Consider the following 18,900-nt stretch of genomic DNA (forward strand, 5'->3'; position numbering starts at 1 on the left):
GAGCTCACACACCTACAGACGGGAGCTCAGTGGCACCTGTAAAGCTGTGATGTCTAATGTTACCTCTTGTATATTTTATATGTAACTTAGAGAGTGGCATGAATGGAGCATAGAGGCACAACAGAGGGAAGTGTGGTGTCTCTTGACTCAGTGCATGAGGAAACAGGCCTGCGAGCACCATCAGCACTTACTCACAGGGATATTTTGGGGACATGTTTAGCAGCGGCTGCCGAGGCCTCGGTTGTGGTGCAAGAGTCAAACAAACCTGGAGCTTGTAACACACTGTGATGCCTCTGGTGGACAAATCATCCTGTAAGAACCTGTGACAAGGTCATGATAAAAACACAGAGTGAGGAGTAATCAAGTTTTATTTCCTCTCTTGAGAAACCAAAGGTAAAAGTCCCTAAATATAAAGTTCAATGGCATAGTCCTTGATGTTGATGGTGTTGGATGTCCAGGATAAAGTTTGTCAAGTGTGTATCTCCACATGCAAAAAGTAAAGTCTTCCTTTTCAGGCGACAGAGGAACTGTCGGGAAATGTTCCTCAGATATTTGCAAAAATGTATTCTGGTCATTAACTATGCATAGCCAGGGATCCCATGTTGAAAATTCAGCGAAAGTTATTGAAATTCTAACCGTCCGACTCTCTCAGACAGAGAGGATTTTCAGGACACACACACAGACACACACACCAATGCACAGGTGCTGTTTCCTGTCAGATTGCCTGTGGTCAGAGGAGTGTGACAGGAAAGCCGAGGCGGTGAAGACACACAGCTTCAATGATAATGAATCATATTGGAGTCAACAAGTCTGAGAGCCCATTGCAAAATACTGTTGCAATGAAACACATGAGCCTGCCGGGATCAAATCTCTATCACTTACTGACTTTGTCTTAAGAGTCACAGTAGTTCAGTTACCAGGCAACTGTGAGGCCTAAACTGAAACTCTATCTGTTGGTAAGAAACCACTGAGGCTCCATGTCGCAAGTTCTCATTTCTGTCCAATTCAACGGCTCACGAGCAATCCACTGTATATACTCTGCTCACAGTGTAAATCTATCTTATCTTGTATTCTGATCCCATGCCATCATCAGAATGCATTTATTTATTTCTACATGTTTATCATATATAGGAATCAACATTCAAAATAGCTGGAAGAAAGAGTTGTGTTGCACCGGCAATCCGAATTTTTCATAATTAAATATAATGCATCGCCATGTGACTGAAAGTCCACCTCATTTTATTAATAAGATGGAAAAGAAACGAATTCAAAACATGAAGTAAAGATCGCTGTGCAGAACAAACTGAAATAATGTACAGTATTTACACAGCAAAGCACTGCACTGAAATACTCAAAATAACAAAGAACAAAATCTGGTGTCTTTCAAGCGTCTATAAAAACACATTTAGAAAATAATGGCAAAATCTCTTAAAAACTGCTCTTCACACCGATGCTTTGCATCCGCGCACACATAGTGTTCACGCTTAAGTTGTTTATTGGGGCATAGAATCACTTACATGGTCTCTGTCAAACCAAAAACATCTGTTAGGCTGACGTGCAGACAGCAATGAAAATAGTTTTCTTTAACTCATTAAAGAACACTGTAAATGGCTATGAAGGAAATAATATTTGACCCAGTAAAAACATTTTTTTTATGTGAAATTAGTTTAACGCAAAAAATAACTTCATATTTGATGAACATACGGTAAAAAGATCAGGATCCCATCAGAAATACATAAAATATCTTAAGTCATGTCAATTAGAAACAATATGGAATATCCAACAACAGTCACGTCATGTAGTCTAGTGTCATATCCAATATTACAGCCCTACACCCAACTCTATTCAGGGTTTAACATGGTGCAAGTATTTCACTAACCTAAAATGAAAGCACAGAACCCTTGATACTTAGAGAAAAGAGGAAGAGCTTACAGAGCGGAAGAAAAGAGAAGTAAGATTGTGAAGAGAAGGAGGCACAACCATTTTAAAAGAGAGCCGAGTCAAAAGAGGTTCAGTTATAAACGAACGCTACCAGCTTTTATACTGTATGAGAATCAAAGATTTAAATAGAGGAAAATTCTTAAAACCTTCACCAAATTATTGTCAGTTTGCAGTCGTCTTATTTTTCCCTTTACTATGAAGAAGCAGTAGAGGCCTGACTGGAGATACTAGGGTTTGTGAAGCATTACATGCAAGCCAGCATGTGCATCCAGATATTAGTGCTTCCCCATTCACAGCCTGCAACTTCAGACCCTTAGAAAAATAACTTAGAAAACCTTTCGAAGTCCTTTATATAGCAGGGTTAGTGTATCAAATATGCCTAGCGTGCAAGCATAGCTTTTTATCAGGAGCTCAGATCAAAGGGCTCCAGCTGAATGTGCTTATTGAAATGAGAGTCTGGCAGGTGCTGGATGACAGCCACACCGACTCCATCAGGCTGAAGTGGAGCAGGCCCAGCGCAAAGCCGCACACCATGTCGGTGAGGTGGTGCTTCCCCAGCAGCACTCGCGAAATGCCCACCAGGAAGGCCCACAGCACCAGCAGGATGCGCAGCGGCACCGCCAGCACCAGGTGGGACAGCAAAAACTTGGAGACCAAAGCGGCTCGGCTGGCGTGAGCCGCCGGGAAGGAGTAGAGGTCCATGGCGATGCAGTCCATTAAGCCCGGCATCATCTCCCAGGGACCCCTGCGCTTCACCAGCCTCTGGACTCCAGCCACCGTCATGACATCAAGGATGAGGGCTGTCAGAGAGAGAGTTAGAAAATAAGTTAGATATTGAATACTAACAGTTTGTAGTAAAGATATGCTACAGCCCAAATAATGCCAGTAGTGGAAGAGGTACTTTAGTAAAAGTAAAAATACAACAACATAAAAATACTAGGTTACAATGGGCTCCAGCAGTCACTTGTTTTTTTTATTAAAACTAAAAAAGTGGGAACCACTAGTTTAAAGAATAAAAGGCATCATATTGTATCAGCGTTTCCATTTTTTATATAAAATCCTATCATTTTAGCTCACATTTGTAGTTTTGAGTGAAATGTCTCAACAACTAAAGGGTGGACTTTCCTGAAATTTGGTGCAACCATCCAGGGTGTTAACCTCTTTTGTTACCATTAAGCTCAAAGCACCTTTTTTAATTTTTGTTGAATAAGTAAACGATACTGAACAGAACCAAAGTGATAAGAGCAAAATACAGGAAATGAACAAGATAAGAGTAACAAACTGTCCCATCGGAGCACTCTGGTTTGACCAGGGCTTCTTATATAATGCAGTGAGTAGTCGACTGGTTCTAATATGTAAATAGATACATTGGTGATCAAGAATAACTCTAAGTAGCATTTGCTCAGAGTCGACATACCAGTCATTTGCAGATGCCTTTTATAGAACCGTACCCCTCCCAAAAATATCCTACCCATCGCCATCTTTGTCTGCCATCTTCTCTCTCAAAGACTCACACTCACACACACACACACACACACACAGGCGGGCACAAACTCGACCGACCCTGCACTAAATAACTGTCAGTTGTCTGACACATTGGTTACGCTGCCCAACTTCTTATTCCACTCGCCCACGCACCGTCCCAATGGGGCCATTATTTCAACTCCGTTCCAGCTCCTTAAAAGCAGGCTGGTGCTAAGCTGCTGCCTTTTTACGAAAGGAAGAGACGAGGGAACAAGGTAGAGGTAAACAGGTTCTGTCAACATTTAAAAAGCAGACAGGCAATGAGGCTGGCGCAGCCCCACGGTGCCCTGTGGCAGCGAACATCTCAAAAGCACTGAGGGGGGGCAGAAGGTGAGCGATGACACATCGTATTATCATCTGCCAGCCGGTTTGTGGTGCCCTTCAGCTGACTACAGCAGCAGCGAGGATTCAGTTTGTTTGGCAGCATCAAATGACCGGCGTCTTCAAGAATGTGGAGGTAATTGTGCAAAAATACTGGTATTACTTTTTGCAGCTGTTTTGAAAAAAAGAATCCTGTGCTGTGAATCGTCATCCGGACACAGACAGCACGGCTGCAGCCCGCCCAGCATGAAAACACGTTTGAAGTCAGCCCCCCCGTCAATCAACACACAGCTATTGATCAAACACAAACAACAGTGTTAGATTTTAAAAAAGCAGCCAAACGCTCTCCAGCAGTGAGTCACCTCCTGGGTGCTGAGCTCAGATTGACTGATCAACGGGAAACTGCACGGAAACTCCACCTCTAAGAAGTGGAACAGGTGTAGACAGATAACCGGCTTCCACAGATCAACTTGCATTGAGAGAAAATCCCACAATGCCTATTGTTTTCTCATAAGTTAAGATGGAATACAGCGGTAGTACACTGCTTAGTTTTTGCTGGATCAGAGTTTCTTCTTTCCCACTGCAGCAAGGATCTGTCACTGAGTCTATTAACTCTAATGAGGATGAGCTACTGACCAAACGCTGCGTCTCAATTAAAGGGCTGCATCCCTCAGAGGCTGCATCTGAAGAACGATTGCGTCACAGCGATGCGACTGGACTGTACCATTCTTCAAATGCGGCCGACAAATGCATCTTTTCATGCTAAAGAAACAAATGCTCCCACGGGTGGATTCTTCCAGGCCCAATCTATCCCCAAGATTCCCTGAGCTTCTGTTATGAACTAGTTTTCAAAGAGGTTGTGTTACCAGGAAAGGGACATGATGTCCTATACAAACAGCTAACAGTACACATGTTAAGATACCAAGGGTCATTACAACATGAGCTCTGTTGCTAGGAAACTGAATAAGGGTGAGCTGGTGACACTGATCACGGAAAGCCTCTGTAGACCAGATCATCTCATTTCAGTTCGGCCTTCAGTCTACAGATCTTAATAAGACTGCCTCGTTCGTGGGCTGGGTAGACCACATCCTCGAAGGATGCAGCCCGAGAATTGAGACACAGCCATAGCCTCACATCACTGATACACCTGACAACGGTCATTTTTAGAGTGGCCATTATTGGAAGGAAGGTTGGCAGTCCATCTCTTACCCTTTCTACTTTTGCCACTGATCTAATTCAATTTTAAGTAAAGTCTCCAACAATCAATTCCTCTGGAACAAGCTTGATCTACCAATAACAAGGGTGCTGCATCATACATGGTGGCAATGGCAACTACATGGTGTGACTTGACCAACATATCTGGCTTCTCAGCTCTACTATGTTCAACAATGAGATGCTAATTTTATGTGTTTGGTGGTGGGAAGGGAGCAAACACTGAGGTTGTGGAGCTTTCATTAAAAAAATTGAAGTGTGGCAAGAGTGGACATATACAATAGAGGGACAGAGTAAGAAACAAAAGAATGCCTGTCCGGTTCAAGGTTTGGACAGAAAATGACAATTCTGAGAATCCTCACAGACCATCCTGCTGTTATATTGGCAGGATGGTATGGCCTCCTTCAGACATAGGTTGATTGATTAGTCATGCGAACAGAATTTTGACTTTCCAGATCTTTTTCAATGCCTGAAACAACCAGGAATTGATTAAATCTCTACTACACTTTGAATGGAGTTGCATTATTTTAAGTTAGACCCTGACTCTTTGAGGAATTACAGTAATTAGGTCACCGGAGGAACTTAGTGGCACAAATGAAGAAAAAACCCCCACTAAAGCTGCACTAGTTGATAAGGTTGGGAACAGCCTCTGCATTCAAGGTCTGCTTCTGCCGTGCATCTGACATGTTGAGTTCAAACACTTTATAGGAAGTACTTCAGCACTGCACAGTTCAGAAAATCTGAACAGCAGACTGAATCATTCCAGACTGAATGAAAACAAATCAGAAGTGTCAATCAGCATTAAATTCATGTTCCCAACACACTGTTCAATATGTTTGTTCCCCGACAGACCTTGACAGACTTGACATTACGCAGGACCAACAAATAATGAACATGCAGTTGAGATTAAACAATGTCCCAAACACAATACAACTGTGTCCTAAATCCAGAGATTTACTGGCTTCCAATCAGAGCTCAGAGTGGCTACAGCCGGGGGATTTGTACTGCTTTTTGGTCAATAATCTGGGTTTGGTTCCAGACTGCACATGTGTTTGTGTGTGAGTATGCACCCATGCATTAAGACACAAACACACACACACACATACACACAGCTGTCTCAATCATTCTTACAATTTTGATTTTGTGTCATATGCTCTTTGTAATATATGCTGATTTAAAAATGTAGCCCAGGCAGAGACAAACAATGCATCACAGATCAACAACAACAAAGAGCTTGTTATGTATGGACCCATGGGAAAAAAAACCTTATCAAATAAAATCTGTTTACAAGCTTCGTGTCTGAGCATATTTTGGGGACCTTGAAATGTTAGTGAATCCATTTGCTTCGGAATGAATGGGAGCCGATCAATGTGCATCTTGTTTTGCAGTTGAAACTTTTTAGCACAACATAATATCATGAGCCATAGAGCGGTTCAACTCAATTAAAATGGGCTTTTGTGATTTTTTGGTCACTCTAAAAGAGTCGTTTGTGTGTGGCGGCATGACATTGTGTTATATTACTACATACAGTACACAGAGTACAAAAAGTTGAGTGATAGTTAATGTATTTAATGCTATACTGGATGTATTAGACCTTAAGGGTTCAAATATAACTCTAATAGACAGAAAAGCTGTGAGAAACAAATCTCCTTTCTTTAATACACAATTTTGACTTTACTGCACAAAACTGACAATTGTTGTCATTCTGTCTGAATATGCAGCAAAAATATGTACAATGTGTCAGTTATATTAATGATTAACAGGGCTGCTTTGTATCAGAAAGTGCGTTAGTGAGAACTAATTAAATAATGAACCCCATTTATCAGGTCATATGATGGGTTTATAATCTTTAGGTTCATAAATAGTTAATAAATCATGTATTGATGATTTGTAGAGCATGTACAGATCACATAGTCATCCTCTGATCTGTAAAGCAATAATACAATAACTCATTATAATTTATAAGCCCTTATTAAAATATACTTTGGCATAAAGTGTTGTGCACACTCCTGCATGTTGAGAACATTTAGACATTGCTTAAACCCCTGTGTTCTTTGGACATATGACTGTATGTCCGAAGCCTTATTCATTGCCTGGAACAGCTGACTGTTTCTCCAGGTGAGAACAAAAGTGGATAAAAGTAAAAAGGAACACTGTCCCACATAGCAGAGCTTGGAAAAGCACGTGATATTTAGGCCAGAGTAGCTATTTCACAAGTGGGCCACTTAAAGCTCACATCCCTATGCTATATATGCAGCTCTTTCGAAATGAGCTGACTCTTTGTGTAAACTTTTTCCACGCTGTCATGGCTCAGGAGGAGCATCGAGTGGAAGATGTATTTGCGTGTTTTTGACAGGCTGGTGACTGGCTGAGTGTGATGTGGCATTTACCAAGCAGCAGGTTGACCAGGACCTCCTGTCCGGCCAGAGTGTGACTCCGGGTGAGACACACGATCGTGCCAATGATCCACGTGATGCCATGCCCGGTGAGCGCCAGGAGCGTGACCATGGAGCGGCAGCCTCCACACGAGGACGACGTGTAGGCGCACACCCCCATGCGCTTGGACAGGCAGATGTCAATGGCGAGGAGGGAGTTGATGGCGATCCCCTTGAAGGAAGGGTTCAGCTGCATGCAGTCCTCCTCCGGCATCTTGCTGCCGGGGTCGGTAGGTTCCTCGCTCGGCTGGCTGGCTTGCGGCTTGCTTGGGCCCTGTCGCCGGGTGCTGCCTCGGCCCTCGGAGGTCCCGGGCCCGCGGAGGGGGGGCAGCGGCTGGTTCAAGGACATGAACTCGGGTCTGCTCAGGACGTTGTTCCTCTCCCGAGCCCTGGACCTCACATTGCAAGCGGAGGGCATGTTCTGGATGGGGGCCGAGCTCGCCTCTGTGGACGCTACAGCCGATTGTCAATGATCCGGTAGATAATTCAAGTGGGTGCGGGTCGAGCACGCCGGGGAACTGTCCCAGGATAAACCTCCCAGCACCCCCACCTACTCCTCCTCCTCCTCCTGTGGCCTTAACAGATATATTTAGAGCCACCGGAATGTGCGCTGGCCATGCTGTTTATACCATGGAGGCAGGGGGGGTGCAGTGAGTGGCATTTAGCTCGGCCAATCCACTGAAACCCGATCTGCAGCATGGAGATGAAATAACAACATGCGCGTCTTGTGTCGCCCCGGCGCTGCTCAGCTACGTTACGTACAAAATTGGTTCATCTGTGGAAAACAAGCTCAGGCTAGAAAAAGGTGCAAGGGATACGCACACCGCGGTGTTGTCATCTTACCAGGGGAAGAAGGATGAGGAGCTGTACAAAGCGCACAGCATGACTCTAAATCCCCCCTGCAGCCCCCAGAACACCCCGATGTCCCGGCGGAGAGGAGGAGAGGAGAGGAGGTGATGGGAGCATGAAGCGATGCGGGCTGAAGAAGTAAACAATCACAACCAGAAGCAGGAAGGGCGAAGACAAAGCAGCGCAGCCACTGTGGCGTTCGGCCGCTCCGTGCGCATGCTACGTAGTTTACGCACGCTCCCGATTCACCATCTGCGGTGCGCGCTGCTGCACAGCGGAGTTCTCCAAGGTGCTTAAACAGACCACATCATCTTTCCTGTTATATGGAGGCAGAGGGAGCACTTTCTCACATTAAAACTGATACCACTGTACCACCAAACAAAACTAATCAATACAAGTATTAACAAGTGAAATAATTAACGAGTAAATACAAATATATATATTTCATTGTGGTGGAAAGTCTATTGCAAATAAAACCACAGAACAAAATATGATTGCCAGACTTCAGACCATACTGATGATTGATAATTGATCAGTCGACCTGTCAACACTGATCACACCTTCCCAGAAACCTCTTTGCAAACTACGGTGGAATCAAATAAAAGTTGTTGACATGATATTAGTTTAAACTACAGATATATAAGTTTATTTCATTCATTGACCAAAGAAAACAAACACAAATTCTCAAATCTTAATAAAAAAGGAGCAGAAGGAAGAATATTCCTAAATCATCTGCCCTTCTTTCACGAGACATTAATCATCAAAGCAAATAATTCAATAATAAAGGTTCATAGGCCATTACAGTTAATGTTTTCACAAAATGAAAATCATTAGGCTTTTATTACGATTATTATTATTATAATTAATTCACTCTTCAGTATAATTCTCTATTTTAACCATTAGTTTTCTGCATGGAGCACTTTGCACTTTGTGTTGAAAAGTGCTCTACAAATAAAGTATAATTATTATTTATAACCACCTTGTTACTTAACTTGTAACTCATATTATTGTAAGTTAAATCAAATAAGGAATATGATGAATCAGTAGAATACAACATGGTCTAATACTATCTAGTTATTAACTGTCATGATCATAGATAGATAGATAGAGTACTTTATTCATCTCCGAAGGGAAATTAAGTTGTCATAGCCGCCGGTATATTTGAATACAATAAAATACAATACAAAAGATCATAATCATTTAATGATTAAACCATTATAATTATTTTAAAATAGAGTGTGTTAGAAGAGAATCAAATCCTCTCCACCTCCTGTACTTATTAATCAAATATATACACTTATTATAATATTTACACTGACGCCTAACTCACGTGTTCTGGGGCTGTTTTCTGACCAGCTTTGCCGCACCCAACCGAGAGCCCCTGACACTACATCTACCAGCAATGCTTGCGGCTCAGGGCGGAAGTGTCGTGCCTGATATACTTATAGAGCCGCTTCCCAGGCAGCTGAAATAGACCAATGCGTAGCGGGGGTGAACCTGCCGAGGCAGCGATGGGACGAGCACGGAGACCCGACAGCCTGCGCCGGAATTTAGGCTGAACCGCATCCCATCGCGCCGGGAGGGTCGAGCGGGTGTACGTGACTTCATCCCGGTTGATCGTCCCGGTCCCGGTCCCTCCAGAGGCGTCATGTCTTTATTCATCCCCACATTTACGCATGGATCCGGTGGAGTCGGCGCTGAAGTGGACGCGGCGGTGTCCTGTGGATGTTGCGGTGCCTCGTCTCCAACTCGCCCGGGTGTGGGCGCCCTCGGAGCGGCTGCGTGCCTCCGTGTGCGGGACGGCCAAATAGATGATAGTAATAAGAATTGTGTGGCAGAAGGAGCGCGGCCGAGAAGCAGATAAAGGAATTATAAAACCTCTCTGTGGGACCGAGGAGCTGTGAGAGACATTCTGCTGCTGGAGACTTTCTGCTGAACTGTTTTATAGGTAGACTTCTTTTTTTTTATGCATGTTTTTTTTTGAGAGAGAGAGATCACAATCCATTAACCTTTAATCCGCACATGCATTTATACGCAAAATACGCCTTTAAAGTATTACACGTGTTTCCCCCTTGATGAACTGAGGCTATTGCGGATTAAATGGACACTGTGCGAGCGTCACATCTCAGCTGTCATTCTTAGATTATATAGTTCAGGATCAGCCCTATAATGTAATACAGAATCCCACAAAGAGCAACGCGACGCCAAGATGTAACATTAGTAGATTTTTGTTAATTATTTAGCGCGTAATTATCCTGAACTTTTTTTTTTTTTTTTTTTGCCTTTTACGCACACCTCTCCAATGCATGATGGCTAAAAGGTCACGTCTTTCTGCGGTAGAGTAGGCAGCGTGTAGGACTCGTTGACTGGTATCATGACAGCATGAAAGCATCAGTGCACGGATAAGGAAAGTTCTTGCATCATGCGCTTGTTTGATGAAGTTGGTTTTACGCACCGGAAAGCATGCGCTCCACAAACATGAAGACTCGCTGAGCCCGTCTTCTTCTTCCTCTTCTTCTTTTCTGTTCTGGATCCCAAATGCATGGCTTTTTACGAGACATTGCTGTAAATCATTTTTTTTGTTCCGCCGAGCAATTTTTTTTTTTTTGGGGGTGGGGGGGATGATGAGGATTCAACTGAGGTGATTTTCTTCTTGCTGTGTCCCATGCGTCTTTCTCCTCCTCCTCCTCCTCCTCATCCTCACCCTCCAGACCTCTGGACCTTGTTGTGGATTGTCTTGCTGCGTAATGCGATGGGCTGCATCCAGAGTATCAGGTGTAAACCCAAGAGTTTCCGAGACAGTGTCATCGTCCTGGAGGTGAACACTTGCATCGATTCCAGCCCCACCAGCATCGACGAGTCGAACAGCGTGGTCCTGCGCTACCGAACGCCGCATTTCCGCGCACACGCCCAGGTCCTGGTGCCGCCTGTTCCCTGTCAAGAGACCTGGACCATCGGCTGGATTCAAGCGTGCAACCACATGGAGTTCTACAATACGTATGGAAACAAAGGGATGTGAGTATCGTGGGCTCTTTTCTTTTCACTATGTGAAGACTCCCAAGGGATGTATAAGAAATATTGAGACATGAACATAGAGTTTATGTTTGGAGACACCAACGAATACAGCCATCTGAGCTCTGATGGGTTCATTTGCCACCTATCCTGCAATTTAGATTATAATAGCAAGAGTGGCTTGGTACGTTTTAAAAAGTACTTTTATTGTATCGGGAATGTGCTAGTGAGTGAAAGACACTCATATATAGCTGCTTATACTCTCTGCTTATAGTCTTTGTCAAATGTGATCTACAACTTTACATAAGAAAAAAACTTTACGTAAGAACAAACTTTGCATTAGCAACTAATCTACCTATTACTTTGACATTAATCGATTAATACTGGTCAAAAAAAAGGCAGTCACCACTGTGACATTTTCATGTGTTGGTGTGTCTCAGAGGTTTCAGTTCACTGTCTTATGAGCAAGCAACAGGCCCCTTTTATTTCAAATGTTGAACCAGTTATTGTCTTGTCAAATTTGCTCCAAAGAATAACATGATAATTAATTATTCCCAGTGGGGCCTGTTAATATAATGTGGATCTCTTTATTCAAATACTCTATAGACACACAGAGCTTACAAGTGCTTTAGTTAAAAAACAGAAGGGCACTAAATTGGACCACAAAGTTGCTGATATAAGAATTTGCAGATAAAAAAGTTGAAACAGTTCAGACACAAGTAAAAGAAACCCAACTTAAGATAACGATTGCCAAACTTCTTAAACTGATTGTCCCAACCACTAACAGAAAACCTTTTTTTAGGGTAATTTCACTGCTTGTGAAACTTCCTGTTTCCATATGACTAAAGTTCAATGGCTGTGTGACTGGCTCCAAAATGAAAATCCTCTTCAGTAGTGAAACTAGTCTGCATTTGAATCTGAGCTGTCCTGCTCCATTCTGGGCGGCATTTTAAAAATACTGCACACGTTTACGTCTGTTTCCAGTAAGTTATCATTTATAGAAAAGGAAGATAAATTGACTTCTCTGTGAGTGCACTTTAATTCAATCAGATGCTCTGCAGTATATATGTGGGCTCTTGGCTTCATGCTCTCAGGCAACAAAGAAGTTCAAAACCCAACAGATAAAAGAGCAGGATGTTGGGCCTCGGCTCGTCAATGCAGTTATATTTGCACCAGTGGTTATTTATAAGACAAACAGCTACAAATGCAGCTTTAAAATACATTTATGACACCAAATATTAGCATTTTGTGTCCCTTTTTATTTCCCCACTGTGTGCGTGTTGCTACAAATGCTCCACAAATAGCATTCGTCTTATATCCCATAGTTAACCACAAGCTGACAGGCCCCCAGAATATGCTTTATCTGAAAAAGCTGCAGCAGAGGATGTTTAAGTGCTGCACGTCTAAGATTAGAGACCAAGTCCACTCCCACTCTCCTCGGCTGCCCAACCCCACTAGGCCCCACACATGTGAGTGTGAAGTTAGTGTCCCAGAGGTCGGTCTGATCGATTCCTTTTGTCAAATTAAGTTTTACTGTTGACAGTAACTGTCTCTGTCATCCAAAGATACACAACTGTATTGGCAATATTTAGCGGGTTGTATGTTGCTGAAATGTCTTTTTGTCAATTGTTGCCATAGAAACATACAAACTTTGTTAAAAAAGATTGTATAGATGATTCATCTACTTATAATCTTCTAAATTAATCAGTTTATAAAATATTTAAAACAATCACCAGTTTCCCTAAAACTAAAGGTATAACTTCAGATGTCTTCCAAACTCAAACATGTAAAGTTTATTATGATATAACAATTTCAACTATTCACTTTTGCTCTAAAGGTAATTTTGTAAAGAACACATTAACTCCTAACCATAGGGTTAAAAAATATCACTTCAAAGGACTTAAACCATGATATTACAAATGCTGCCACAAAGGTGGATAATTTTAGATTACATTAGCATTCATCAACTATTTTAGAGCAATGTTGATCAGGATGATCACACGTCGGAATGTGCTTTAATGCTGAATGAGACAAAGTAGTTATGCAGATAGGAAATTCAGAAATTTGACTAAACATTGTCAATGAGCATGTCTGGTAAGTACAGACAAATCCCAGTGACACAGAGGAAGGGTGATCCTAAGTTAGACGTCACCAACATGGATGTAACAGATGCAGTATATATATAGATAGTACTACACTGTATATAGGAGTGTTGGAATGCACCCACCCACCTTTGCCGTCGTGTCTACTAAGGCAAATCCAGTCTTCATGCAGAATTTACATTATTTTGTCTGCCGCTGTAGCTTATGCATCCCAAAATGTAATTCATGTATTATTATATTCCCTATTTTAAAATCATTAAATATTTCCTCAGTCAAAGACAGAATTTGACGAGCAAATCAAGGCCACTTATTCCTGATGTTCATTTTGGGATGAAAGAGTTGAGTCCGCTCTCGCTGCTGATCCTCTCACACTAACTGGTTTCTTTGAAGGTACCAGCATGTCATGGTGCTTTAATTACACAGAACAGCTGAGGATTCTAATGTGGATGATTTCTCTGTTGGCTTTGGATGATGGGATATGGGTTCAGGAAACATTTGCAGTTTCTCCTCTGCTTTCAGTCACTGTCTTACAGGGCAGATTTACTGAGGGGCAGTTGGTTTGGTCCAGTATGTGTGTTTTTTGTAAACAGGCATGCACACATGCTGATATATATAGTCCACTGATATGTGTAGTGATTAAATGAGCTCTGCTGTGGTGCTCTACAGACGCAAAGGCGCTACAAATAGGGGAAGTAAAATGAGACAATTAAACAGCAGTTAAAGCTACAACGTAATTTCAAATAAAGTTAACAGAGTTCATTCATTTTGGCCTTGATGTGGGACAGTGTGGTAATATCATACTCAACACTTACACACTCTCTCCTGGTGAGGATGAAGCCTGCAGTAATTGATTGATTGATTGATTGCATTGCACATTTCTTGACAACTACTCCTGCAAATTTGATCCAGTCTCTTGAGTCAACAGAAACCATTTGCCCTCAGCATGCAAATGTATGTTTTAGCAAAGCTGCAGAAACATGGAATGAGCTGTTTCCACTCTGCCTTCGTTCAGTGGGTAGATGCACTCACCAGGGTTACTGCAACCCGACGTTCAGGAAACTGTTGCAACCACAAACGACACCTTCTTTTGTTAGATCAACTCAGATACACTTATGATCCACATGTGTTTATCTCCTCTGATTCTGTTCTGGAAAATAAGGTAAGCAGCTCTGTCGATAACATTAGTACATATTGTTACAGTTTGGGTTGATTTAATCACCTTTGCATTCATGCTACTTGTGACAGGAGAGCATAAAAAAAACTTCCTAAAAAAGGGAAGTATAGATCTTCTGTCCTCATGCACTCTCAGATGCAACCTGTACGTTCTTGTTACAGCAGCATGCATATGTATAATTTTCATTCAGCAATCATTTATTTTTTCAAATTAGTTGAGCTAGTCCAAAGTCCTTCCAAGACCAACCCCCTGGCAGCTACTCCCCTTGTTAATTGTACTAGAATTCTCGCAGCATTTACTACAACCTCAGGTGTCACACTGAAAATAAAGTCCAGTCATTTTTTTTAAAGAAGTGACTGATTACCTGGCCTCGGTCACAAACACTCAAACCGCAAGCTGAAGAAACTAACAGGAAGTGAGCCACAGCTCTGCAGCGCGAAACCGAGTCGTGAACAAAGTCCCTCAGCAGCATTGTGCCTGTGTGCACTCTGCAGCCTTTTAATGGAACTTGACTGTATACTTTCAGTTTCACAGCAATTCCCATACAAGAACAGGTCACGGTCTGCCTGACATTTATGTTGTTTAGTGTTAAACATCTGATGTAAAGTACAACCTGATTAAGGAAAGTTAATACATGTTCCTGATAAAGTATATTGAGCTTCTGAGGCCATGTTGTCTGCACAGTTGTGCTTTGGAGGGTTTATGCCACCGACTGCTTTAAAATTGTTTTTCCGAGGCATCAGCTCAGAGGATTCAGTGATTGTTTCTTTGTTCGGAACAAAAATGTACATGTTCACATGCATGCACAGTTACACACTTGCACATTCACAGACAAAATCATGCCTGCATTGCTAATCTCGCCCCCTGGGTGAGTACATTGTGAAGCGGGTCATGTAGGCACTAAGCCATGTGGCCGTGATCACACTGTTATCTCCTCTGCTCTGCTGGTCCTCAGCATCGGGGAATGAAAGGTAGCCTCTCTCCCGCAGTGGACAGAAAATCGTGGACCAACTATACGTACCAGGTCACTTAATCTGTTCAGTGACGCCCACTGTGCGTGTCACAACATTTTATTGCACTGTATTTTTTTCCACAGCAGTTTGAAAATTGGTGGAAAAAACTGAGTGCGAGGCCTTGAATCAACTTCTTGAGTCTGTCTTGTGTTGATGGATCAGCAGCAACATCAATAGGGGGATTACTGAGATGCAAATGCTCAGCTGTTTATACAGGCCTGGTTTTTACCTCAGGAATCATCTGACAGAGCTAAACAGTTTTTAGTAATCTGGCATCACCACTGGCAGCAATAGATGTTGATATCACTAGACAGTCAAATGACAGCTCAAGAAATATGTAAGGTAAAAGATCAAAAGCAAAGTAGAATGGCACTCACTAGAACATATGCCTCCGCCTAATGCCCCATTGATCTTTAAAAAGATTCATGGATCCACCTTTTAATCCGGATGCTAAATTGCCATTTTTAGATACAAAGAACATTATAATAATCTGCTTAACTGGTTGTTCGCCAGTGTCCCATACACCATCAGACATTATTGAGGTGATGATAGTGAATACAATATTATAGCAACCCAAAGAAATGTTGACCAAAACTATGACCAAAACATGGTGTTTATTTATCTCACTAAGCAGTTAATAGCTATCCGCTTCAACTCTGATGACTCCTTTCAACTTCCAGGTCCAGTTGGGAGCTGCCGAACCTGCGTGACGGAAAGATCCAGGCCATCAGTGACTCGGATGGAGTCAACTACCCTTGGTACGGCAACACCACAGAGACCTGCACCGTCGTGGGCCCCACCAAGAGGGACAGCAAGTTCACCGTTAGCATGAACGACAATTTCTACCCCAGCGTGACCTGGAGCGTGCCAGTCAGTGACAGCAATGTGCCTCAGCTCAGCAGCATCCACCGTGACCAGAGCTTTACGACCTGGCTGGTGGCCATCAACCAGGCCACCTCAGAGACCGTCGTCCTGCAGACAATCCGCTGGAGGATGCGGCTCTACATCAAAGTGGATCCGGACAAGCCTCTGGGTCAGCGGGCTGTCCTGAACGAGCCTGTGATCCAAGAGCAGCCTCAGATCCTTGGCAAGAACGAGCCCATCCTCGCCAACGCCATGGTCAAGCCTAACGCCAATGACGCCCAGGTACTGATGTGGCGGCCAAAGAACGGTGACTCCGTGGTGGTCATCCCACCCAAATACTGACCTGCTTCACTGACCAGGCTGGCCTTGGATACTTCGACAGTATCATCTCTCTCTTTGTTCTCTTTTGTTTTGTTCCTGCTCTTCACCAGCTGTCACCGCTGTCGCCCTCGTTGACATTAATGTCCGTCTATTTTTTGCCTCGTTACTCTTTTCTCTCTTCTGTTTTTAAAACAACGGACGGAGAGAAAACCAGGCAGAGGAAAGGCTCTGAGAAAAAGACCAGCGGATGCTACAAGGGCAGGGGGATGTACTTTTTAAAACTGGAGTGAACAAACTGCAACCATTCTACCTTCAAACTGGGTCGGGTCTCACTGTGCTAAATTAAGTCACTGACGAAATGGAAAACAAGAGTATTTCTTGTTTTTTTATTTTTAACATTTTTATATTGTGGCTGTTTGGGCCGAGCAATGCAAGGTTTGTGAGTGTGGGTCAAGTTATAGTATTTACATGACCATGTTTTCGCACATGCTCCATACATGGATATGCACAAACGTTGTGTTTAAAATACCAGTTGTGTTTCTATTTATGGTTGGGAGAGAGTGCATTTTGTTTTGTTTGTTGCTGCCGTTGTGTGTTTCACACGGCAAAATGCATTGGTTGACTGTAGATTTTAGTAGTTTTTCAAAAACAAACAAACATGCAAGACATTCAATCCATGCTGCCTTAAGTTTACATCGCTTTCCACTGCAAACTTTTTCGCCTTAAACTAAGTGCAATGCAGTATTTTGCTCATTTGTCCCATCTCTTCCAGACTGCTGGTGCGTGTGGGTTTAGGACAGGAGATGAAACGCGTCTGACATTTTGGATTTTATTGCATTTACCTGGCAAATGTATTGTCGGACAAGTACAACCAGCAATATGTGTAGAAGCAGTTATAGAGTTGTGTGTTTCATGTGCATTACGCAGCAAAAGAGATGCTTTGTGCAGAAAACACCTGTGAAGCAAAACCCTATTCAATGGCACTGAGTACATTAAACTATACGTGCAATAACAAATTGAGCAAAAGGTTCTTAAAAGCACTCCTCAATTAACCTCATTCACATTGTTCTCTTCAGTGGCGGCTGTTGCTTTCAACATCCTTTCTCTTCATGCCTCCATCTCAGGGCCTTTTTCACTTCCTTCCCTTCTTGTTTTTCATCCACCCTGTCTCGCCTACTCGCGTGTTTATCAAGGATTTAAATTAAAAAGACATGGGAAATAACTTTTAATCACAGCAGTCCGCTTTTCCCCTCACAATCATACACATTATATTTATTATTGTTGGCAGCCTTTAAATCTGTAAAACTCCTTTCCTTTCATCATCATCCAAACATGTTTGCGTCTCATGGTCTAATGGTCTATTATTTGGCACTTATCCTCATCTGTAATGTTAATCTACACCGATCTACCATCTATTCCTCCTCTCTCTCCTCGTCTCCCATGACTTTTCTTCCCCTCTTTCCTTCTCTCACTCTTTATCTGTTGTGGAGGCTGAGAAGCAGAACAGGAGCCGGGTGAGTTTGATCCAGGCTGCTCGGTCGGCATATAGATGACCCACTTCTCTGCTCTGCCAGTTGTAGTTCTCGCTGTGGATACGTGGGGCCTGTCTCCCTTTATTTTACAGCCAGTGCACATACACACACTTATACACACACACACACATAACAATCAGCTCTGGTCTGCTAAATACCAACATTTAACGAAACAATGCCCATTTAAAGGTTCATCTTTGAGCATGGCTTCAGATACAAAACATAATCTTTTTTTTTATTTGATCTATTAATGAAAACCTTCGTTAGAGGTTTTCATGTTAAAAGCCAGTTTTAAAGGCTTTAAGATACTATGAACATTTATTCAAAGTTTCCTGTGTTTTGGCTCCAATATAAAAAAAAGTATCAAAGTTCTATCTGGTTGTGTGTTTCACAAAGATTTGTAAGCTGCTGCTTCACTGTATTAGTGTCTCCTTTCTAGGGAGTAAACAAAGCCTTCAAACTCGGTTCAGGTAACATTTCTTTGAGCGTTTTTTAGGACATTCTATCCACTGCAACATTACAATACAGGATTATTGTGTAACTTCACCGTGTAGTACCTTGATTTTGCCTATATAACCATCAGGACTTTAAAATCATGCA

At 42.5% G+C, this 18,900-nt stretch overlaps 2 protein-coding genes across 2 annotated transcripts; one reads left to right on the top strand and one right to left on the bottom strand.

Moving 5' to 3' along the window:
- Positions 1 to 2,328: 2,328 nt before the first annotated feature.
- On the bottom strand, positions 2,329 to 7,851 carry LOC133011963 (inactive phospholipid phosphatase 7). Its single transcript, XM_061079914.1, has 2 exons — positions 7,389 to 7,851; positions 2,329 to 2,741 (listed from the first exon to the last, which is right to left on the bottom strand). The coding sequence occupies exons 1-2, from the start codon at positions 7,849 to 7,851 to the stop codon at positions 2,353 to 2,355; spliced, it is 852 nt and encodes a 283-aa protein (XP_060935897.1). The 3' UTR covers positions 2,329 to 2,352.
- A 3,095-nt stretch (positions 7,852 to 10,946) lies between these two features.
- fam78ab (family with sequence similarity 78 member Ab) lies at positions 10,947 to 18,516 on the top strand. Its single transcript, XM_061076291.1, has 2 exons — positions 10,947 to 11,297; positions 16,264 to 18,516. Exons 1-2 carry the CDS (start codon positions 10,948 to 10,950, stop codon positions 16,787 to 16,789), a joined length of 876 nt encoding a protein of 291 aa, XP_060932274.1. The 5' UTR covers position 10,947; the 3' UTR covers positions 16,790 to 18,516.
- Positions 18,517 to 18,900: the final 384 nt, after the last annotated feature.

This window comes from Limanda limanda, chromosome 1 (assembly GCF_963576545.1).
Source record: "Limanda limanda chromosome 1, fLimLim1.1, whole genome shotgun sequence".
In the NCBI taxonomy this organism is placed as follows: Eukaryota; Metazoa; Chordata; class Actinopteri; order Pleuronectiformes; family Pleuronectidae; genus Limanda; species Limanda limanda.